General features: G+C 36.8%; 1 protein-coding gene across 1 annotated transcript in view; it reads left to right on the plus strand.

Annotated features, from left to right (window-relative positions):
• Positions 1-22595, plus strand: part of TTC39C (tetratricopeptide repeat domain 39C) — a 36437-nt gene extending 13842 nt beyond the window's left edge. Inside the window, exons 5-14 of the mRNA XM_027638772.1 lie at positions 2838-3192; positions 4515-4683; positions 10456-10549; positions 11345-11452; positions 11975-12084; positions 12770-12893; positions 15953-16050; positions 16962-17066; positions 19435-19473; positions 20005-22595. Coding sequence (XP_027494573.1) covers positions 2838-3192; positions 4515-4683; positions 10456-10549; positions 11345-11452; positions 11975-12084; positions 12770-12893; positions 15953-16050; positions 16962-17066; positions 19435-19473; positions 20005-20094 — 1292 coding nt within the window. The 3' untranslated portion in view covers positions 20095-22595. The remainder of the gene's footprint in view (positions 1-2837; positions 3193-4514; positions 4684-10455; positions 10550-11344; positions 11453-11974; positions 12085-12769; positions 12894-15952; positions 16051-16961; positions 17067-19434; positions 19474-20004) is intronic.
• The last annotated feature ends 2817 nt before the right edge of the window (positions 22596-25412 follow it).

The raw sequence follows: 25412 nt of genomic DNA on the forward strand, positions 1-25412 counted from the left end.
GCATCTCTTCCATAATCTTAAAACGTGCTTAAAACATGCTTAAAACATGCTTAAAACATCCATGAGTTTATAGGAAATGTGGTCAAGGTCGTATATAAAGCGTGAGTACATTCTCAGGTTCTCACCAAATCAGTGAAGACCAAGAGATGGCAAACAGACTAGATTGTTGGTGAAAACCCTGCTGATCAGCTGGAAGGAATCAGGGAAATAACATTCACATTGTTTAAAATAACACCTAAGATTTTCAAACAAGGACGTAATGCTTTCTGTGATGTGCAAACTTGTTTTCTTCCAAGCCGTGACATCAGGAATGTGTTTGGCTGTAGCTAGCAGAAATTCAGGGGATATTTCTGTCTGCTGTGTGTTTAGTGCTGCAGAAAGACTTCCTTGCTATTTTTGATGCAGTTCTGGGTTTTTGTTTGTGGTGGTTGTTTTTTTTCCCTCCCTCTTGAAGCTTTTTTTCTTTGGTTCAGTATGTATTCTGCAGCTGCATAATTTGGTTGGATGCTGTAATTGAGGGTGGTGTCTGTTCTTTTCTCTCTTGTCTGCTGCTCAGAGAACTGAAGTGGGTAGCAGAGAGAGCATTGCACAACATGCAGTACATTTGGGTTACTCTACTGAGTAAAAAAATATACCTGGAATCTTTAGTTAAAACTCCAAGCAGCTAAATGCTACTTACTACCATTGCTGAACTGTTGGGTTGATTATTTTGGTTTTTAAAGTACGTTATCTTTCTGTTTATGTATAAACATCTTCTGTTTTTATCATATTTCTGTACAGAAACAGCCACCAGATTATTGAAATGACTGTAATTAAAAAAAAAAAAGACAGACGAATACTTCTGATCGGTGGATGGGTGAAAATTTTTTTGTTTGTCTTCATGGAACAGTTTGACAAGAAGCATATGATGACATGCAATCTGCTTTCTCATATGCTTAACACATTTTCTTTTCCACCCTCATGGATGTATTAGAAATAGTTTGATCTTAAAGTTGGTAACACAGCAATTTACATTGGCTTCTCATGGCAATATTGAACTACCTTTTCTTGATATTTTCCACTGCTGTCATGGATCTGACTACTTTCATGCTGGGAAATCAGCATGAAATTTTTTTTGTTAAAATTTAATATAAATTTTTATGTTAAAAAAGTTAGGAATTCATTGTTATAATTTGTTTGATTGTTTCGTATTGTTATATCATAGTACGTAAATTATTTAGGGTTAATGACACCATGCTGATGGAAGTAAAGCCTAAAAGCCTTTCTGTTTCGTCCTTACATTGAAACACAGTGGTTAGCTATTAGGATAAGCTACTGTAGGATAAGTAAAATGTGGGGATGTTCTTATTATTGGTGTGCTGCATTGCTGTGCGTAGTTGTCCGAGCATTCATCTTGTGGTGAGCCACATAGCTTCTAAAGTACTCTGTGCAGGCAAAAAATGACCTAATTGCTTAAAAATGAAGTGATGTTCCTTTTGTAATGCATCTGAATCAAGGCAGGGGTTTCCATTTTTATTATAATGCTTTAATATGGATCTCAAGATAGAGGATTAATTTCTTGTAATACCTCAAGTTCATGTTGACAGAACCCATCTGTCACTACTGAGAATACAAATGTTGCAGTCTTTCTCAGTACAGTTTTTTAAGACTATCAAACTAGCCTTATCCTTTCCTCATACAACAAGAATCCAAAAAGACGTAGCCTAGTCTGTGATATTACTTTCTCTAGAAATGTTTTGGGTTTTTTTGTAATTGGAAGGATTTTTGTCAAAGACATCAAAGCCTTGTAAGGAGTTGTTTGGTATTAATAGCATTTTTCTTTTCTTTGACACACACCACCTGTTATGATCTAATTCTGGCATGAGTTATAACACTTATCTCTGCAAATTTGGTTATATTTGTTTAGAAGACTGCTGCTATAACCATGTTTTTATTTTATTTTTAGTTACTGTCTTTGTCACTGCAGTTCCTAACTCTTAGGACTCTCACAGACATAATGCTGGTGTCTGCTTTTATGATTAATGTATACAAGGATATTCTGTCTGTATCCTGTTTAACACTTGTCATTATCCAAGGATGTGCTTACAAGATGATTGCTGTGTAAATAGGCAAATCTTTATTTTTGATATCAGGCCTTTTTTTACCCTCCTATAAAAATCATAGTGAGACTGAGTATTCTCTCATTCTCAGCTGAGAATCCTCAAGACCAGATTTTTTAGGGAAATTCAAGTACTCATATTGGATTTGAAATTGAGGACATTAGGCAACTGAGAAATAATTTAAAACCATAAAATTTCTGCATGCTTTACTTTTTTTTCCATTTTTTTTTTAATCATAAAGGCATTATATTCATGCGAGGGGCATGGAAATGATGATGTTGAAAATCTTACTATCTAGCCCAAAGGAAAGGCTTTTCTTGGTATTTTGCTATCGACTGTCTTTTAACAGAATTTGGGCTTAAGGGAAGAGATGTAGTCTCTTTTGAGTTTTGCTTTTCTCTGTTTGCCAGGCAGCTCTTTCATCTGTACTGTATAGTGGAGCAAGATCCAATGTGAAGTTCTTTGATATCTCTCCTTCTTTCTGACAGTTGTATTGCTGTGTAGCTGACTGGAAGTGCCTTTGTGCTGCGTGTTGTAAAGTCTGTGGTTGTGAACGCTTAAGTTTGTAGTGCCCAGTACGCAAGACCTCTTTGAGAGAACAGTAGCTATTACAAAATCCTTTATACAAGAAGTTAATGCAAATGGAGAGAGCATCCTAGAGTTTGTGAAATAGCATTTACCACTTAAAACGGCTTCTGAAATGTGTCCTTGAAGTAGTTTTTTTCCTTTGATTTTTAGCTTACATAAAAGGTGGGTGGATACTCCGAAAAGCCTGGAAAATTTACAATAAGTGCTATACGGACATTAATACACTTCAGGAAATATATCAGAAGAAAACAACTCAGGAATCCTTGACTTCTGATGCTGCAAATGATAATCATATTGCTGCAGAAGGTGTAACGGAGGATTCGCTAAACAGACTGAAAGGTGCTGTTAGCTTTGGATATGGACTTTTTCATCTTTGCATATCCATGGTGCCCCCAAACCTGCTCAAAATCATCAACCTGCTGGGTTTTCCTGGAGACCGCCTACAGGGGCTTTCCTCACTGATGTATGCAAGTGAAAGTAAGGACATGAAGGCCCCTTTAGCTACGTGAGTAGCTATATTGAAATGCTTTGGTAGATAACTTAGTACTAAAAGTAAGTAACTGGAGAAAAGTCAAAACCAAAAGGTCTTGTTGCTTTAAAGGAAACAACAGCAGGTAAAATAAACTCGTAGTTTGTTGTTTAACGTGCCATGGTTTAGTAAATTCATCACTTACTATTGTATGAGATCTCTCTGCTGTTAATTATTTACATATATTTGGGGGTTGTGTCAATATTTTGCTGTATTCTTCAGTACCTGCGGTTCTCATGTCTAGTTACTTAAATGCCAGCAGAGTAAATAGAAGCTCCCCCGAAGTCTGTGTAGATTTACCTGAATTATATTCTCTGCTATGGAGAGCATACTATTTTGTCTGAGTCATTGATCTCATTTAGCTGGTTTTTTTTACTATTAGCCCAAGATCTTTTCAATTTTTTAATTTTTTTTTTAATATATTTTAGTGTCTCAGTAAAATGAGATGTTCCTTATAAGGAACATTATAAGGAGCTTATAAGGGGTATTTTTTGTGTACTCTTTTTCCAAGACTTCATACTGCATTCAGGTCTTTTTAAGAGATAGATGTAATTTAAACTACCCTCATAAATTGTTATTACATTATCTACAAATTATTCCTTTTATTACTGGATCTACTGCAGGTACTATAAGATGTCACTTTTGAAACATTGACAAGCAGGAGAAGAATTTGATTTCTGTTTGTTTTAAAAAGATTAAGATTAAATGTTCCTGTTCATTCGTTCTTCCTCCTTTCTGGGGAAGAAAAATTATATTTTTGGGAATATTTCCTCCTTAAGATAGTCTTGGAAATCTCTGTGCTCTGCCCTTGTTTCCAGGAGCGATGTAGGTCATGTAGATGTCTGCCCTTCTGAAAACAGGATGTATTTCTTTTTGACATTGATTTCAAGTGTGTCTGCTGATGTGTGTTTAGGTTTTTTGTAGGTTTTTTTTTTGTTAGTTTTTGGTTTTTTTGGAGGTTTTTTTTTCCCTCTCTAATGAACAATTAGTTTTCAAAGTTTTCCTGTGAGTTTTTCTTTTTTCAAAATTGATGAAGTTCTAAAGGCTCAACTGCTTTGATGCAATGAGCTTGATTGTTATCTTGCCTTTGGGTGAGGTGCACTGAATTGTATGTTCAGGTGCAGTTTAGGAGTATGTTGATGTATGGCAGTAGTATTGTGTTTGTTTTAAAGCCAGATTGCATAATAAAAGATTCATGTCTGTCTTTCAGAATAATTTAAAAATTTCTCTGTGTAGAACGTAATCCTTACATTTCTGTTTACAAGCTGTAATCATTTTTACTCTTACATTTCTTTTAGATTGGCTCTCTTGTGGTACCACACAGTTGTTCGCCCCTTTTTTGCCCTTGACGGCAGCGATAACAAGGCAGGATTGAAAGAGGCAAAAGAAATTCTTGCGAAAAAAGAATCTGCTTATCCAAATTCTTCTCTGTTCATGTTCTTCAAGGGAAGGATACAGCGATTAGAGGTATTGCATGTTTTCATCCTTTAGGCTGATTTCTTCTCCTCACCATTTGTTATGTTTTTCTGATGTCAATGAACTAAGCAAGCTTCAGCAAAGTGTGAGATACATGGAAAGATAATCATCTCCGTCAATAATCAAAAGATAATAAGAATGGATTAAATCCTTCTTAGTTTCAAGTTCAGATGCAAAACCAGCTCTTCCGCTACATCTATCTGAATTAACGTTTTGAAATTGTTTTTCAGCTACTTGATACATTTGTGGGCTGTGCTAAAAGGAAGTGCTTTTGGTCACTCATGAGTTTCTTGAGCTATTTCAGTTTTGCTTGTGAAGCTAAAATGTTGAGTATTATCTGCTGAGTACATAGCATTTATCTTCCCCTTTTTGTTTTATGCATTGTTCATATACAGCTAATTCTCTAGAGTAATTTCCCTTAAATAACTGCTTTTGCTTTTGAGAGGTCAAACCAGGATGTTTTCTGTTGCTAAGGGTGAGCTCTGACCCAAGCCGAAAGGTATTCACTAAGAATGTGGTTGTGAATGCTATTGCAAAGTGCTATTCAAACACTGCAGGAGCCTTTTGGGTTTTGGCTAAAGTATTCTCTAAGAATCTCTGATAATAGGAGACAAGTACTTCATACTGCTCAACTCCTAGCTGCTGCTTTTATCAGACCAGAATATTTTCTGAACAATTATATTAACCAGAAAACCTAACACAAAAGCACAAACCCAGAATGTTCAAACCCTTCATCTCAACATCATAATTACAAGAGCTCATTGAGATATTAATATTGGTGGTCATTCTTTGCTGGGATTTGCAATTAAGTCTTTCAAATACAACTAAATATTCTGAGAGAGGTAACAAGAGTAACAGAACAGAGGAGTAGGCTTCAGTGGACTATCAGATTTTGCAGGCATATTCTTGCATGGGATTTGAATGTTTTCTTTTTTTGCTGTTGTTTTGAAGGCAGTGGTGCATTTTAGGAATTACATTGTCACAGGCAAACTGTCAGTCCTGGGGAAGTATTGCTGTTGTCAGAGTAGGAAAGATTTTGGTGGCTTTTGTTCAGTTGTATGCATATTTCATTCTTATGGTAAAAATCAGATTTGTCAGGAATAGCTACATAATGAAGGCAAGTGCAGTTAAAAATGCAAGTGCATTGATTACCAGGGTATGACTTGGTATTTTTAGTGTAATGAGAAATAAAACTCAACTGGTGCTTCTGACTTTCAGAGCAAGGTAGGGTGAAAGCCTAAACATAAGCTGCTAATAAACTGAATATATCTTTCTATGTTGTAAAGAAAGAGAATATGTTTGGGATGAGTGTCAGTTTTGTGAATTTGGTCCCTTTCTGGAGAACCAGTGTGTTCCAGAGGAGAGTTCTTTAAATGTAATCTTACAGTATTAGTGTATGAAATGATGCAGTATGTAGATACTGCAGTACTGATACTGAAGTTTAGGTCCAAGTGAAACTGTTTGTGCCAGAGACAGCGTGGCCATGTTAATGGAGTTAGTTAGCTTAGGCACGCAGAATGCTGTGTAGCCATGACCCTTAGTCAGCAGAAAGCTTATTGGTTGCTAACAGGAATTAAAATGTCCCTTTGCTATTCATGTGTGTGTTTGCATGAGAACTTTTCTATTCAGCAGCCTTTCCCCCTCTCTCATCATTGCTTTGTTCCAAGTGGTGCTGTATCAGGGAGGCTTTGCTGTGTCTGAATGTTTTGGTTAAATGTCTAGGGCTCTTCTGTAGATTTTGTTATGAATTTACATGCTTAATTTGTTTGAATGCTGTTGACATAGTAGTGAAGGCAGGTATGTGACTGGTGGTAATGGCAAGGAGCTGTGCTGGATGTCTGCATGGTACACTTGTGGTTACATGTGTCTTGAATTTGGGCATTGGTCTTACAGCATCCATTTCATATTAGTGCGGCCAGCAGGAGCAGGGAAGTGATTGTCGCCCTGTACTCGGCACAGGTGAGGCTGCACCTTGAGTCTTGTGTCTAGTTCTGGCCTCTCACTACAAGAAAAACATTGAGGTGCTGGAGAGTGTCCAGAGAAGAGCAACAAAGCTGGTGAAGGGTCTGGAGCTCAGTTCCTGTGAGGAGTGGCTGAGGGAACTGGGTTTGTTTAGCCTGGAGAAAAGGAAGCTTAGGGAGTACCTTATCACTGTCTACAAGTGCTGCCTGAAAGGAGGTTGTAGCCAGGTGGGAGTCAGCCACTTCTCCCAGGCAAAAAGTGACAGGATGAGAGGACACAGCTTCAAGATGTGCCAAGGGAGGTTCAGGTTGGACATCAGAAAGAAGTTTTTCACATAAGGGGTTGTTAAGTGTTGGGACAAACTGCCCAGGGAGGTGGTGGAGTCACCATCCCTGGAGGTGCTCAAGAAACAACTGTATGTGGCACTTAGTTCTCTGGTTTAGCTGACAACGTGGTGATCAGTCAGAGGTTGGACTGTATGATCTTGGAGGTCTTTTTAAACCTAAATGCTGCTGTGGTTCTGAACCAGAAGTGCTCAGATACTCGTAGATTACAGACTAATATGGTGAGTTGTAATTTCCTTCTCATTTCCGAGGTGAGTGAGGAGAGCTCCTGCAAAGCCTGGGAAGTGCTTTCTTGAAGCTGTTAGTGCACCAGTAAGTTTAAATTCTTTCCACTGGGCATGGGAATATTATTTCAGGTGGCTTACCAAAATTGGGAAGTTTGTGCTTTAACCTGTATGCACATAAAAGTATACCTTGAGCTGGGAGAGGGCAGAGTGAGAGGTGGTGTTCTGGATCTTACCTATTTCTGCTTTTCAGCTTGCAATTTTGCTATCCCTTTTTTTTCTTTTTTTCCTAATCAACAATACTATTTGAAACTATTGTTTCTCTTTGATTAGGAACAGACTCTGCATGTGTATATATAAACAATAAGAAATCTTAAGGGCTGGGACAAAAAACTTGGGGTTTGAGGCTTGATCCATGGAGTTCAATTGGTATAGGTGCATGTAAAGAGTCTGAATGGAAAAGTACCAAATACTCCACCTGATGGGCAAAACACCATTCATACATTTGGGTGTATGAAAGTGTATGTGATGTGCAGGCTTCTGAAAATGTTCACTGTGCTTAAATGTAATGCTGACAGGTACTCTTGGTTTTTTAGTTACTTTTTGTAGACATTTTGGTATCAGTGGTATCATTCTTATTTAGGAGTAAGAGGGTGTGGTATGGAAAAGTAGACTGAGGGCAAGAGTAATAATAAGCATTGAAAAGTCTTAAGTGAAGTTTCTGGAAGAAAGTCACAGTGATGTCTAAAGTAAAGAAATTTGCAGGGCTTGCATAATGTCAAGGTTTATTTTCAAAAATTGTGCTGGCTTTTCTAGTTACTTGTTCTAGGCTACAAAGTACAGTATCCTAGTTTTATTCTATTTTGATTTTGTGTCATGTCTAAGAAAAAATGGGTTTCTGTGTGCTAAGGAATAGAAAACAGAGGCTTTGAAATGTCCATATTGTGTTCTCTGCTGTAAATTGTTGCCTTTTAGCAGGAAACTGCTTTCTGGTTTCCCCTTAATTATGAACGTGACTTCTTAAAAGCTTTACAAATTCAGAGCCCTGATTGAGAATAGAAACGTTCTGGGAGAAGGAAAGTGTCCTGAGATTTCAGAACAGGTGTTTGGGGAAATGTGTGTTGGCTTGGGAAGCCGCTTGGGCCTGGTGAGCTCTGTAGATGCTTAGTTGATGGATTAGGGTGCTTTCAGTTTTAGTGTGAAGTCAAGAAATGTAAGATTAGGGTTCTCACATTAGCTTTATTAATCTTTTTTATGGTTATGTAATTCTGTAAATTACACATTTTATGTCTTAATGGGCTTTTTTGTCATTGTATTATGTCCAAGAGAGGCATGAGTACTTAGTGCCTGTTGAAGGAATTAAAAGTGTGTCTATATATATTTATAAATCTCAGGAACATCAGTTTCAGGTGCAGCTAAGATGTTGTATTTGCAGACTCTTGGGACTTTATAATTATTTCTGTTTATTCTTTCAAACAGTAAACAAATAGTAATTAATTTAAGAATTAACACTAAGAGTAAAAATTGGTATTCCAGCACATTGTCACAATCCCTAGAGATGATTGAAACTGTATTTATTAAGGAATGTCTCTGAAACATACTTAACCGAGACTGGTGCTGAAGGAAAAGTTAGACAGATGTCAAAACACTTGTGAGATCTAGACAGTTAAAAGGATAGATTATAGCAGATTGAATATTCAACAAACTGGACTTGTATATTACTGAGTGGTTGGTGTTTCATGTACTACCCCAGGCTGGTGTATGGCATTGCAGACAATGATTTAATTGCCAGTAGTCATTGTGTGGAATAACATGTCCTACAAATAAGTGATTTCTGATTTGAAATGTTTAGGATTTTAGAAGGCAAAATATCTTCAAAGAGGGCTAAATATTTAGATTTTCTTTTTCTTTTTTTTCCATTTTCCTCAGAATCATTCAAAACATAGATTTACAGAGCTTTTGAACTTCCTAGCACAAAGATAAAGTTCTAAACTGACGTTATTTTTTTCTGTAAGATTGGGCCCATAACAGTTATTTTCTAGGAAGGCGTGTTGGGATAATGTGTAGTGGAGAGAATGTGCTGCTACAAAAGTAAACAAGGTGCACATGGCTCAGGCTTCCTGGTAATTTCAAGGGCAAATATAACTCACCTTCTGCCTTTCCAACAAGCATCTTAGTTTCATCACCACTGTATTTTCTAAGGGTACAGTGTTTATGTTGGTACAGGTGTCTGTTGTGCTGTCTTGATGCAGTATGTATTCTTTTCAATGAAATTGTTCCTTAGCAACTAAAACAGTTTTCCCTGATGAGACAAAGGAGAAAACCTAAAAAATCACTTCAGAGCTCTGTGTGTTCATGGACTTAAGATACAATTCTGCAGATTTTTGTAGGAATTTTTGAATTCGGTTATGCTTGCACAGATCATGGGTTTGCCCTTGCAAGAGTTTCTTTTGCTTACCTGCTTAGTCAGCAGAGAGGGGCTTAAAAATTCTTCTGTCATATAAATTATTATAATTGTATGTGAGAATAAATATAGGAATGCTATTAAAGCAGGTACAGGCCATATTGGAATATATAGTATGTATATGTAAAACTAATTACATATTGTTTTGCATTCCCTCCCCATAATGACTGGTATGGACAAATCCTCTCCTAGTCTGGGAAAACTAGAAATTAAGGTAGTCAAAAGAACTATCACTCTAGTTCTTAGAAGGATGTCAGCCTCTTTTTGCTAAGCTGTTGCTAACTAATGATTTTATCAAAATGTTCTTTTTTCTCTCATGTGCCTTTTTGTCTTCTAATGTGTCATGCAGCATTTATGAATTCGCTATTAACTGTTGCTTAAGTGGTTGCTGAGGGATATGGGAAAAGGTGAAAAGTTCAAAATAAATAAAATCAAACACTAATGGTACCCTTTTTGTGCAGAAAGCTAAACTTCATTGGCAGATGCTAAAAATATGACTTCTAAAGGTGGAATGACTAATAAGAGTAAAAATGAGACTAAAGCTTACTGCACAAAACCAATGAATTTCTGACGTAATAGAAAATATAGTCACTTACTTGTAAGGTTGAGAGATAGTCTGAACTGGCTGTTGCTACATTGTTAAACTCTTCTATTATGTTTAATTTCCTATTAACAGAAATCTGATTGTTTTCTTTATCAAAATCAAAGTAATGACCAAATTTTAAATTTCAGTCTGATTTTTTTTTTATTCTTCTTTCACTTTTGTTAGTGTCAAATCAATAGTGCCTTGACCTCATTTCATACTGCTTTGGAACTTGCAACAGACCAAAGGGAGATTCAGCATGTCTGCTTATATGAAATAGGTACGTTGGATATGTTTACGCCATAAATGGCTCATTTTCAAGTTTAGATTGGCAACTTCAATAAGCAAACTGGATTCTTTTTATGATGATTTTTAAAAAGGTTTTAGAATACTGGCCTTTGTCTTGGATGGGTTATGGTAATAAACCTATCTTCTTGTTTGGGCAAGTATTTTTCATAATAAATTTTTCTGCAAACACAAGGTGATGCAAGGGGAATCAAGGGGCACACTGTTCACTTACTGAATATTATTTAAAATTAGAAATTAACTCATTTAATTTGTCCATGGAATCATCATTTCTCTCAGTAATCTGTCTAGTGAAGCTTCACAGTTTGCAGGATCTGTATTTCATGTTCATTTCCTTCTATCAGTAGTAGTATATGCTATATGATCTTGCATACAGCTCTTTAGAGTGAAGATATGTTGCTTCAAGCTGTAAATGGGAATTTGTGACAGTGGGAAATAATAAAGGGACAAGTAGTAGCTTTTTAAGTTTTAGTATCCTACAAAATATTGTATCTAAATTTAAAAAAAGATTTTGGTATCTGTATAGATTTGTTGTTGCTCTGAAGTGGATTCATTGTTTTGTATGGAATCTTATCATTCAGAATTTCTCAGTAAATTTAAACCAGTCTTTAAATATATGTAGTTCATTTACATTGGTTTTAATTTTCCAGTTACTGTTGTAATTGTTAAAGTAGCTCCAGCTCTCGTAATAGACTGTGTGTTTCAATAATGTTGACACCAAATTTGAATTACTGTACTTTCCCTGAAATTAAATCAGTTTTGCTTCTAGGTTGGTGCAGCATGATAGAGATGAACTTCAAAGATGCGTTTGAATCCTTTGAAAGGCTTAAAAATGAATCCAGGTGGTCCCAATGCTACTATGCTTATTTAACAGCAGGTGAGTACATTCAGTGTGTTGGGTAGATGATAAATCAGTGATGTGCTAAGGTTTTGGCACTGTTTTGTTTTGGGAAACTTGCTAGTGTGTGCAGTGCCTTCCACACTGCCTACTGCTTTTGCAGCTTTGTGCCAGACTTGACTTGGATAATTTTGTTTGTTTATATAATGAACACTTGCATGCTCACACGTGTACATGCCTGTGTGTGCGCCCTCTCCATGTAGATACAATTAGGATTGTCAGTGTAGTGACATGTAACAGTTGTATTGCAAAGATCTAATAAATAAATCTTTAGAGGCTTGATGGTATTACTTCCTTTAATGGTTATACAAAAGTAGTACTGACTTGTTAATGATCACAGAGGGTACCTGGGGAAGTTGGGATTATCATGTTTGTCAAATCCTTGGTCTAGACACTTTCTTGAAGTGAGTGTGTTTGTTTTTCTGTGACCGTGTGATATCTAATCTTAATTTTTCATGTTTTATATCCCAGTAGTGTTAACATATTTCTGTGTTCTTACAGTGTGTCAAGGAGCCACTGGTGATGTCAGTGGTGCTCAGAATGTGTTCAAGGAAGTTCAGAAGCTTTTCAAAAGAAAAAACAATCAAATTGAACAATTTTCAGTGAAAAAGGTTAGTTTTAGCATAGGCTGACTTGTTTTGGTGCAGTAATAACAGTTCAGTTCTTTAACAGTATTTTCTATTTGAAGGATGTATCTGTTTTCTTTTGTGTTGCTTCTGTAGAATTAGTGGGAAGGAAAAAGAAGGATGGAAAAAGAATAGTGTCATAGGTATTTGAAGGATCTAGCAAAGGAAATGTGAATTACCTATTCACTTTACAACTAAAGTCATTATTAAAGATAAAAATACGTGATACTGTAGTTGCTTTGGTAATTTTCCTTCTAGCTTTGCCTTCCTTACTCCTTTTTATCTTGTCTTGTTTGTGAAAGCCTTAGTTCTTTTTGAAAGCTAGGAGTTGTCTAGGAAATAGCTCCCATCTGATACCTTGCAGATGTTACTGTTTCATCATCCAGTCATTGCATAGTGGGGACTGTGAAATACAGTAAAACTGGTCAGGCTGCATACAAGGAAGTTTTAATTTTGATCAATAGGTAAGCTCCTAAATTAGTTAACAGATTTTCACTTTTTAGTCTATAAGTCTTTAAGCTAAGTTACCATTGACTTACTGTCATAGAATTGTTGTGTGACTTTATGAAACAGTTAAAATTACTGTTTGTGATATATTGTTTGGGAATATTATGACCCCATAAAAGGATAAATGATGGATCTCCCTTCCCTCTTTCTCCCCACTTTGCAGGCAGATAGATTTAGAAAACAAATGCCGACCAAAGAGCTGTGTGTCCTGGCATCCATTGAAGTATTATACTTATGGAAGGCCCTTCCAAACTGTTCCCTCTCGAACTTACAGCATATGAGTCAAGGTATAATATTGATTTATTTATAAGGTTTATCACGATATAAGCTTGATTTATTTATTTACTTCTTAAAAGGCGGGTGTATAATTTTATTCTGTTGTGTGGAGTAGCTGATCGTAGTAGCACAAAAAGTTTAAACTTGTGTGCATGTGTCATAGCAAAATACAGTTTGAGTAACCATAGAATAATGGCCTATTACAATTCATCTTAATGCTTCATTGCCTGCTGCATATAGTTGTTTGTTAATGATTGTTTAAAATGAAACAATAGCATGATAGTTACTGTTCCGAGTCACTGAACAAAATATAACTAATTTAAACGTAGCTAAAAAATAACAAAATAAATCTACCAATTTGTTTCTGCATGTCAGTTTTCTTCTAAGAGGAAGTAGGTTGCTTGTGAGGTCATCTATGACATGACAGGCGTTCTGTTTATCTTGGCTGCTGGGACCTTGGTAGTGGTGAATGATTGCCTCTTTCTTAGTCTCCAGATGTCTTCAGATATCTGTCACATGAAGATTGTGTTAGCAGTGTTTATCATGAGGTTTACTGTACTTCTCCCTCCATCCAGCAGTCACTCTTATTTACATTCTGCAAACAGTTTCAAATTGGCTGAAGAGAAGCTCAACATGAGCTGGCAACGTGAGCTCCCAGCCCAGAAGGCCGACTGCATCCTGGGCTGCATCACAAGCAGCATGGGCAGCAGATCGAGGGAGATGATTCTGCCCCTCTACTCTGCTCTTGTGAGACCTTATGAGATCCCACCTGAAGTACTGCATCCATCTCTGGGATCCTCAGCACAGGAAGAGACATGGACTTGTTGGAGCAGATCCAGATTAGGCACACACAGATGATCAGAGGGCTGAAACACCTCTCCTATGAAGACAGGCTGAGAAAGTTGGAGCTGTTTAGCCTGGAGCAGAGAAGGCTTCAAGCAGATTTCAGAACATCTTTCAGTACTTAAAGGTGTCCAGCAAGAGAGCAGGAAAGGCCCTTTTTACAAGGGCATGTACTGATAGGACAAGGGGGAATGGCTTCAAACTGAAAGGGGGCAGATTTAGATTAGGTATTAGGAAGAAATTATTGTGAGGGTGAGGGCACTGACACATGTTGCTAAGAGAAGCTGTGGATGTCACATCTCTGGGAGTGTTCAAGGCCAGGCTGGATGAGACTGAGCAGTTTGGATGAGGCTTTGACCAACCTGGTCTAGTGAAAGGTGTCCCTGCACAGGGCAAGGGAGTTGGATCTACAAGATCTTTGAGGTCCCTTCCAACCCAAACCATTCTAAAATCCTCTCTTTTTAAATTTATTTTTTTATTATTATTATTTCTAGATAATTACTTGCTCATTTAGAAAATAAACCAAAAATTGTCTCCTATGGGGTTGTCTTTTTTTTTTTTTTTGGTAGTTGTGAAGTCTTGGGGATTGTATGCAATTTTCATGTTAAGCTAGAAAACTCCAGTCTTGAAGTTGAGAGTCAGGACTAGTAGTGGTGTTTTGTTCTGGTTTTAATTTAAGATAATTTGTCTGTTTAAATTGAGTAATGGCAGTGGGTTATATTCAGATCTCTAGTTTTCTAGTCACAAAGGTAATGGTAGGCTTTAAAAGCAGATTTACTCACATAAAAATAAATGTGAGGATTTTTTTTGGCTATCATTCACCTTCAGAACAGTCAGCTTTCAAGGGTGTAAAGAGTATGTGTTCTCTCCCGCACACCCAGAAGCAGTGTAGATCTCCCTTGAAAAAGTTTCTAGTCAGTGGTTCACATTTTAATGTGAAATAGCAGTACAGATGAAAATTCAGAGATAAGCTTCTTCTAAGTTTGACACTGACAGGTCTGCATCAGCCATCCCTGGCTGAAGATGTGTGCAGTGAGACTGTTTTTGTTACACCTTATGTGTATCTCAAGAATGTGGATGATAAGGAATTTTTTTTATATATTTGTTTCCTCTTCTCATGAACAACTGAGTTGTAATTTGCTGTGGTGGATTTCCAGGGTTTTCCTCAGGGCTAGAACTTGACTTAAAAGAATAATTTGTATCCACGTGTATCCCTGTAATTAAAACACCAAGTAACTCAAGCCTTGCAATGATGTTGTCAACCCAAATACTTCATGCAGCCAACTCTTAGTTATCCATAGATGGCTTCTTTGGGTTATGGATTAACTGTGAATGCAGAGCTGGTTAAGATCTGGCAGGGTTTATGCAACGAGGCAAAATGTTTAAGGAGCTGTACTGCTCCAGAGAGAGCAGTTAAGTGATGAAAAGCCCTGCAGGCCTCCCCGTACCCTTGCCTTCTTGGAGGTGATGGTGCTGACAAGTGAGAATGGGTCCTCATGGAACTAGTCCTGGTTTAACAGAGCTGGCTCTAATAAACTTGATCAAAATGGAGCCTGATTCATCTAGAAACTGTTCATGCATTGTGATACAGGTTTTCCTGGAAACAGAGCACTACTCAGCTGAGGCACAGTGTGTCCCTGGATCGTTGACCAGCTAAGGTCTGGCAAATAAGCCTTATTGTCTCGTCATCACTGAGAATCGTGATGCCAAAATACCCTAGTCTGGGTTTTTAGGTCCAGTACAGATTTTTGTGCGTCTGTCACTTGGCTTCAGTTCGGGACAAATCAGGTTTGTCTGAACTGTTTGCCCTGTGCTCCTCATAATTTGGGACTGTGTATTTTTTTTTTCAATGTGTGGGACAAACCAGTTTCCCATAACACTAGAAGGAGGTGATTGTTTCTTAAGTTGACTTTTTAGTGGTTATTACAAAGACTGGTAGAGATTCTTCTCTACTCTGGTGAGAAGAACACACCAACTGCCTTTGACTTCAGCTCATTAATCCCTGTTAGGAATTGCTCTCATGAGTCACAAGATTTCTTGATGAAGTTCATACAAAATGGGTTGTATTTAAAAGAAGACAAATTACTTTGCTTTATGTTAATGTTACTAGCATCTCCTTTGTCTGGTTAAATTTAAACATTGGACTAAAACACACCATAGGCCACAGTTCTTGTCTAAGGAAGGATTTCAATCCATCTTGTTTGTTTACTGGAACCTTTTCATTAAGCTTGTCAGGATGTTGATGATTCATCGGCTGTTGGTTTGAGGAATTTGCTTCTTGGTGCCATACACAAATGTTTAGGAAATTCTGAAGATGCTGTTCAGGTAAGTTGTTAAATGGTAATTTACACCATTAATCCTGTTTTACAAGCTATTCTGTTAAACAGTAAATATTGTTGAGTAAGAGTGTTAAGCAAGTCATTAGTTTTCAGTGCTAGTAATCATTCTAGTTTGTGAATTCTAACAGGTTCTTCTAAAATCTTTCAGTTTAACATGTTGTCATTATATTCTGTGTTGTAAAAGTAGTTCACTGTGCTGAATGATCATGGCAACCAATGTGGCTTGTAGTAGAAAGAGTTAAGGGGAAGCTAGGAAGATAAAAGTTATAACAGTTCTTGCTCTGCTAGATTTACTTTGTCCAACAATGAAAATTAATCTTTTTTGAAAAGAAGTACCTTGGAGGTTGACCTTTTGAAAGCACACATTTGCTGCTTCTCCAGGACTACTAGACACTGAGAGATTTGATTTTTAGCACACATACCAAAGAAAAAAATTGCCACTGCTTCATTCAGGTTTTACTCCGTGGGCACAGCTTTCCTTTTTCCTCCCCAAAATGGAATGCAATTCACCTATGCAGCAAGATGCTGGCTTTGAATCCCTCCCCCTCTTCTCACTTCTCTCAAGCATACCTTAAATAATCTAGGTACTTCATCACTGATTTTAAAGTTCCTTGTTAGATCTAATATTTTTTTAATATGAAATTGGAAAACTCTTGAAACACTCAATATGTTACTTTGTTAAAATCCAGACAAGTTATTTTGCCTTGATACAGTAGTGTTGGTAAAAACATCTAGGAATCTATACTGTTGTAAATTTTTAATGTATTCTTAATTTAGCTTTGGCTAATTTCTAGTGCTTAAAGTTGAATGATGCTTCTTAATTGTTTTGAAGTATCAAACAGTCAATTTTAATAAATTACTGCAGTTTTTTGGGTTTTTTTCCTTTCATTTTTACAGTACTTTCAGCGAGCTGCAAAAGATGAACTCTGCCGTCAAAGCAACTTGTACGTCCAGCCATATGCTTGCTATGAACTTGGCTGTATTCTGTTAGACAATCCAGAGGTAATAGCATAAACTGTTTTTAAACTCTTAAAATGAGCATAAAGAGTCAGCATACTACTATATAAAGAATGAAACAAAATTTATGGGTGATAATCTATGTGAAGTTTTAAAAATTGGTTTTATACCTTCTGTAAAGAAAATTACTATTTTGTGTTTAGGTTTTGGTTTTTTTCAATCCAAGAAATGGAATGTATTTAAGGTAACAATGTCTTATTTTTTCAATATAGAGAGTGTTCCTGCTGCTGGTGGCAAAAAAAGCCTGGCCAGAATGCCTTGGGTAGGCGGGGATTTCTTGTCTACAGGTGGTATTTAGTATCATGGATGCTTAGGGTCGTTTTCTTACCTATTTAAAATCCTGTTGAATGCCATTCAAGCTCAAAGAATGCTTGTAGTTATCCTTTCTAAATAGAATTTGATGCCTTCCTAAAATAGCAAGTGTTTTCAGTCATTTAAATTCCATTAAAGATTGTTGTATGGACATTTTGATTTTCACCCTGACTAGTGAGGGTTTTGTTGTTCAGGGTGAAGAGGAAGATAATCCACCTGGCTTTCAACCTGTCCAAATGGCTTGGCTGATGATACATTTGATTGTTTAGGTCTTTGCACGTACTCTGCCTCCTAGGAAGCCTGGAGAATCTTAATAGTAGAGCAGCTTGTGCACCACTTGTGCATTTGTGCTGTTTTCCTTCCTCGGACGTGTAACAGCACTACTTGGAGTTTATACCACCTTGTGTAGTACATCCTTAGTCAGATTGAAAGTGGGAGGAAGTGGTTACAGGGTAGTGACTTGAACCCCCCTTCATTGTATGTAGTGTATGAAGTAGTTAGGCTGATAATATCTCATATTCTTAAGAAGTAGTTGTGTTGATAGTTTCTCATATTCTTAAGATTCTGTTTTCAGTTGGTTGTGATGTTGTCAGGTATAATCATCTGAGCTGAACCTTCCCCTCTCTCAATAAAGATGATTGTCATGACAAAGGACATAATTAGAAAATGCTTTTAAAAGTAAATGTACGTTTTGAAAAGTCTGCTGCCCTAAAACTTGGAGCTGGACCTTGAAGCCTGGAAGGGAGGTCTGAGTCCTGTATTATTCTTTCTGCCTTTTTTTTCCATGTTCCTGTTTAAATTTGATGGTGTCAGGTGTCTCTAAAGAAAGGGTGTGGTGGGTAGTGAAGTTATGTGGTTGTTTGGAGAATATGAGAGCAGTCCTTCCTTCCTCCTGCTTTTTACATGTAGGATGTGCACACAGTAACCAAACGTGCCTCATATTGGGTCTTTGAGGGCTGCACAAGCTTGGCTTGTAGCTCTACGGGGAACCTGTGGTAGTGCTTAAGTGTATGAAGGACATGCAGAAAACTCCCTCTTGTGGCACTTAGGCAATGAGGAGATAAATGATGCTTAACTTGAATAGAGTGGGATGAGGTAGGGAAAAGCAAGAGCTAGAATTAGAGGCAAGTGGATGCTGTTTATAGAAAATTTCATTTACTAACTGAGGTGTCCTGGTAGAGCTCTATAATGGCTAAGAAAGGAATAGGATTTTATGAATCACATTTACACAAGAGGCAGAGCATATTACAGACCTGAGCAACAGATATCAATATGCATTTTAGTATAAAAACCATGCTGTTATTAAATTTACTTTGCTTTGAAGTTATTGTTAAGCATAATTACATGTTTGATTTACCATGTCATCTGGATCATCTTTGTTATTTTAAATTGAATTCTAATCAAGTTCTTCTTGATGTAACCGTATGAAAATCTTGAAATTTACAGATTTTTTTGTAGTTGTCTTAGACACTGATTGTAGTGTAACCAATAAAACTAGATACAGTCATATTTAGGTACATATGAATAAGGGAACTTCATTTTTCTATATCTTATTTATTTGTAAGGCTTAAATGAAAGATGTACTATATAAGAAAAAAACCAGGAGCTTCTCAGCAGTAAATATTAATCTGCAAATATATTTTTCTTTCCATAAGAGTTTGAAATTGAAATTTCTGGAACAACTCTTAATGCTTAATATCCAGTAACTTTTTTTGTAAATAAATGGCTTAAACTTTAATTAAGAAACAAAAACTACTGTAATGATCAATTAGTCAGTTATTTGTAGCCTCGTTTGTTCCCTTATACATTCTTGTAGCTCACCATCATCGGCAGCAACTTGCATTTTCTATAGACTAGAAATACGTAATACTGTCTTGGGTGCCTCATTAATATTTCTAGTTTCCTAATTTGAGAGGTTTATGTCTACTCAGTACCTTTTTTCAAGATAGAGGTGCTACTCCAGACTGACCATGTCATTTACTTAAGGTATTTTCTGTAACATTTTTGATGTGTTTCTAATGCGGTGTTTGTCTTTTTGTAGACTGTGCCAAGAGGCAAAACCTTACTGCTCCAAGCCAAGGTAAAAACCAGGCACTTTCAAATTTAGATTTTTGAGGTGAGGGCATTTGGGAGGTTGTGGTTTTGGGGCAGGTGGAGTGGATGTTAAGTGGTGGTGTCCCTCCCCTATAGCCTACAACACTATCATGTATGTATATGATCCACATTTATGTATGTTACATAACTATGTATTCCTAGGTCAGTCATAGCAGAGCCCATTTTAGTGACCTCTCCTGGACTGTTAGAACCTTGCTTTTTTCAACTAAGATTTTGCTGCAGAAATTTTGAAAATGACAGCTCTCCACTCCTTGTCAGTTCCAACTGGTTCCTGCCTTGGACTAGAGCTTTTTGAATATCTCTAATAATTCTTTTGCTTTGGGTAACGTCGGGATATTGCAACATGCAATCTCCAGTTCACCTCTTTTCTTTTGGACTCTTTTGTAACATGACTTCTTAAGCACTAGTAGCAAAATTGTCTTCCATGTCCTGAAGTGAAGGAGGCTAACAGTTATATGTTTGATGTTTTTTTTCTTGTTTTTTTTTTTCCCCCCAGGAGGAATTTTCTGGCTATGACTTTGAGAACAGATTGCACGTCCGCATACATGCAGCCTTAGCCTCTCTAAGGGAAGTAGTTCCACAGTGACGAACAGCAAGTCTTGTTATCCTTTCCCACAGTTTCTGCACTTTAAGATGAAGCAGAAGAAAGAGCTGTTGGGAAGACCAGCTTTTCTTCTGAAAACCACTTGTGCCAGAGACACTTTCCCAGTATGGTCAGAGTTGGTATGGCTTAGTAAAACATTACAATTTTAACTAAAGGTAAATCAACCAGGAAGAAGGTTAAGTGACCTTGTGTTTTTAACTCATTGGTTTTTATTTTGTTTAAACCAAGCTGAACACAATTGCTTGCAACTGTGGGTGAGCCTAAGGAAGCACACGTAATTTACTTAAACAATATTGGCAAATGTGATTTTTACCTTTTAAAACAGATCTAGATCTAAAATATGCCAAGGGGAGCACTTCTGGTTTGATTAAAATAATACAATAAAAGTAATTGGTGTAAATTTTGAAGTTGGAAATGGTCAGAATACTTCTTTTTCTTTACACATTTACCAATACACAGGAGGAGGAAAACTGTTCAACCACAAAAAGCAAATCTTACTACATTTTAGTGGCTTTTGTCAGTTACCTCATGATTACTAATGTGTGAATTTTAAACCTCTCATTGCCTTCCATTTTTTGTCTCATGCCTCCCAGCCCAGCTCAGATTCATGATATGAATTTATGTCAGTGTTTATGATCTCTGCTTCTGGTACATTCCAGCCAAATACTTGGACATGCAGTTACAGCGTGGGCAGTTCTTATTTCCACTCTTAATTTTCTGAATGTAATGTTAAAATACATAGGCCAGATACAGTAATTTTATGTATTTTTCATTCAAGCTGCTCAATCTTTGTAGCGGTGACCTTTACAGGTATTTAAAAAAAAAAAAAAAAGAAACCAAACCACAAAACACAAACCCAAAAATTTGCTTTGGTAGTTACACCAATACTACGATATCCTGAGTCTCTGTATGGTATTTCAAACCTGTGGTGTTAAGATATTGCTATACCTCAGAGAGCTTAAAACTTTTCTCATGACCATATAATTTTTAATACTTGGCCATGTGTGTACTTATCTGTAGCTTTTTTTACATTGCCTGTAATACGTAGTATTTTCTTATGTTTTATATTGAGTTAATACCATATTCTAGGAAGGTAGATGTCTTTTAAAAGAAGCTTACGAATGGAAATCTGACCAGAAAGTTAGTTGAATTATATTACTTTGCAAAGCTAAGAAAACTGGATATCCTTGGAAAGAGTTATCTAAAAGCCTTATCTTTACTTTGGTCAGGTTGCCTTAAACAGTTCTGTAGCTTAAACTTTTTTTTTCTTCTTACCTTTTTGGAAAGCATGTTGCCAAAGTTTTAGACCTTGCCCACACCTAATCTTCATTGATTTGCTTTTGAGGTTACATCTAAAGCAAGACTGATATGGAGGAGAGAAGTAATGTCCTATTTCATAGACCAGATGAAATGGTTGAGACACTTATTTTTCTCTAGAAATACACAGTTCTGCTATGAAAGGCGTTCCTAGAGCAGGTAAACACTTCTATTGCAGTTCCTGAAGGAGAGGAGGGACTCTTAAAAAAAGCAGTTTTATTTTTCTATAATCTAAGTGTGTTACAGATAGTACACTGGAGTTTTTTTATTCCATTTTGACAGTAATGAGGCATAAATGAGTGTTCAACCTTATTTGGTCAATCCAAATAAGTATTGACTAGAAAATGGTATATTGTATATATATAGTGACTGCTTAGAGTTCAAAAAATTATTTTAAAAACGGGCTTTAAGGTACTTGAAATCTTATTTTGTCATATCTGACTTTTAATGTTTTGCAATCAGAGACACAGTCTGTTCTGGGTATATAGGTGGAAACAGTACAGTTACTGGCAAAAATCCTTTACACTCCCTAAATATATGAGACTAGGCTGTTCAGGACACAAAGCACCTGCATGCGATTTGTGTTGGGATATTTAAGGTCTGCATACTTGGAGGTAGCTGGCAAATTGTAGTAAATTTACTAAAAGGCCTGTTCTCACCAGGTCAGGAGTGGGAAAGACACTATATGTTCATGTAACAGTTTAATAACTGTGCAAATTGCAGCTTTTCTGTGGACTTAGCAAATCATCACAGCAGTATGTTTCTGTATTAATTATTTTTTCCCTCTCCTCGTAGGAGAATCTCCTACATTGTAAATTGCAAAATTATTTTTTATGTTAGATTGTGCCTGTGATGAGAAAAATCTCAACGGTATTTTGTGTTAACTGTCAAGTTTTTATACTTTGGAACTCGGAGGCATGGTCTAATAGCAATAATGGAATATGCATCTTGCTAGTTAATATGTTAAGGCCATCTTTACTGGGACAGGTTATTTTTTGTTGATGTTGATGCAGTTTTTATCTCAATATGACTCCTTTCAAATAAATAACTAGACTTTTTAGACGTCACAAGGTGGCATATTTATTGTGATGTACTGTAAACGTTGTTAATTTACAGAACTTGCACTTTTATATTTCTGAGTAAAATTAAAAGAAATGTGGACATGAGTTTTGTTCCTTTGCTCCTTGAGTTTGTCTTTTAATTGGTGGCCTCCTGAACAAGATGATACCAAGTATTGGGAAAACTTCTGGGATGTCAAGTGACTGTAACAAAGTTTTCTAGTCAGCAATTACCTCTAGTCTTTGTTCTTCCAGTATAATTACAGTCTTCTGGTTTAGAAAGTGTCATGTTGAGCTCAACCGTAGAGTGAACAAGTTTTAAGAGACATTTTTAAGACATCAAATTCACTTGTTCTTCATTAAAGAAAAAGAACCACATACAATTGTATTTGTTGTATTCCTACACCTTTGAAAAATGTTTCTAATTTACTCTAAAGCAAACACTTTAATTTCTCCTCTCTCTGACTTTGAATGCTTGTTTCATATTCTAGTTATGCTTTATTCCTAAATAAAATTCCCCAAATACTGTACTGAATTGCTTTTCAATTAACAACAATGTGATTGTCTTTCCAACAATTGATTGTACTCGTGTTTAAAGATTGCTCTGTACCTGCTTGAAGTTTGAACAGGAGCAAGTGTTAGGTTGGTGTAGGGGGCTGTACATGGTGTTACAAGGGCACCAATCAAACCTTGCAGTGGGGTGAAAGCAGCACTTGGATTCCCTTTCCAGCCACCATGACGAAATACTAACAGCGGAAGGAAGCTCTTTCACAAGAAGTTATGCAATCCCAAACAGGTACTGTTCAACCTAACCTTTAGAATTAAATGTATGCTTATCTGTCTTTTAAGGCAATTAGGCAGCCAGTGTCATCTGCCAGAAGCTTTTCAGGCAGCCTAGACCACAGTGGAAAACTGAAATTTAGGAGAAATAGACTCCACTGAAATTTAGGAGTAAGACGAACTGGTATGCTGACTCTGATCCTTCATCCTGAAGGAGCTGTATGACAACTTATTTTCTATAAATTCTAGGAAAAAAAGGCAGAAAAGGCAATTGTTTCACTGCTAATTACAGTTTGAGTAGATGCTTATGCAATATTGTCTTGCATTCACATGTTTTCAGGTGAGCTAGAAAATACTTCAAAAACTGCTTTTATCTGGAAAAGTTGACTTAGAGAATATGGAAATACACAGGCAAGTTCCAGTTCTGGTTCCCTTTGATCAAAGAACAATTAAAGTATGGTATTTTATACAGAGATTCAGAAAGCATGAGAAGCTGCTGTTTCTGCACTGAGTTATCTGTGTCTATATACAATGCTCTTAATTTATGGCAAAGCACATTCTTGTGTGAAATTAGCTGGTGTACAGGATACACTGGAAAAAAAGATGAGGTTCTTTTACAAAAGGCCTAACTTTGTCACAATGCTGGAGAATCTGTATTTTCCCTGAACTTGAAAACTTGTTCAATTGAAGTTATAAAAGTGTGCCATTGTTAGGAGATGGTGAAAAGTGTTATTCCCACTCACCACCCCTTTTCCCCACCCCAGCAGATGGTAGGAAATTCAACTTGAGGCAGGCTTTCCAGAATTAAAGGCTGAATTATTTCTATTTCTGACCACTTTTTCAACGTATATTTGGACCTCACAGCTGGACCCAGCATAGGTTACCAGGGTAGGTGCATATTAGAGTTGCATATTGCTTCCCTGCTTCTGCTCAGAACCCCTCTGCTTAGTACTAAAGATGTTTATGACCTACGTAGCCTCTGTGTTTTAACCACCAGTGCATTTTAGCCAGGAGGAGTTCATGTGCTGCTGTCTTACTACAGCTGTTAACGCTAATTTTTTCAGTGCTGCTTTTTCCAAAATGCTGTGTGTCTTTTGATGTAACTCATTCCGAGATGGTGTTCCAGTCAAATAAATTGCTACACTCAGCAGGACTGGCTGGTCCTCAGTGTTTTTCAGTCATTTCTGGGAAGCTGTGCTTACCTGTAGGAGATGTCCAGGTGGGCAGAGAAAAAAACCAACTGGCTTAAGTTGAAGATTTGAGAAGGGAGGGACAAAGAGGTTGTTAGACTTTGCTGAGCAAAACCATTTGTGTAACAAAGACCTCGCAGTCTTTCACTAAAAGCAGTATGTTTACTGTATTGAAAACAGATAGCTGTACTTCTGGGACATAGATTTCTTCCCAGTTAATGATTGACTTGGTCCTTTTTTAGGTAGAAAAATATGGCTTATCTGTGACATTGATTTGACAAAAGGACAAGGTAAATGGCCTCAGTTGGGCAGACTGCTTGTAGGCTGACAGGTTCTTCCCTTTGGGGCCAGAGGGGGACATGAGTCAGTAAAGTAGCTGATAACATTATTCTCCATGGCTTCCAAAACCAGCATTCAAGTTCCAGCACAGTGAATTAGTTTCCAGACATTTTTTCATATAGCTGCTCTGATTTTTCAGACAGACACAATTTTATGTTAGGGCCTGCAGCCTTTTTAAATATTTATGGATGTTTATGATTCAGTTACCTCTGATAATATATTTTTCTATGGTTTATGACATTTGTAGTTAAGTGTCTTTGAAGCTCTGGCTGTGCAGAGTTTTGCAGACCTAGAGTTTTGAAAGTTTTTCAAAGAAGGAAATTTACAAGTTTTAACTTCTGCTCTGTTTTCAGTGAGGATGGTTTTGAAGTAACCACATGACTAGGAGGTATGTGTAATGCCTTTATGAAGTCCTGCTCCGCCCATATGTTCTCAATACAGAAATCCAGACTTTGGATTACTATCCCTACTCAAAAAATGATAAAATTTCTAGTTCTCATATATATATATGAAGGGGCCAAAAACCAGCTCCCAGCAAAAGGAAGCTCGGTAAATTTGAATCATAATCCTTGGAAAACAAGAGCTGACAAACATCTTGTGATCTGAAGAAATTTGG

The sequence above is a fragment of the Corapipo altera genome, unplaced genomic scaffold (assembly GCF_003945725.1).
Source record: "Corapipo altera isolate COAL_440 unplaced genomic scaffold, ASM394572v1 49, whole genome shotgun sequence".
NCBI classification, from domain to species: domain Eukaryota; kingdom Metazoa; phylum Chordata; class Aves; order Passeriformes; family Pipridae; genus Corapipo; species Corapipo altera.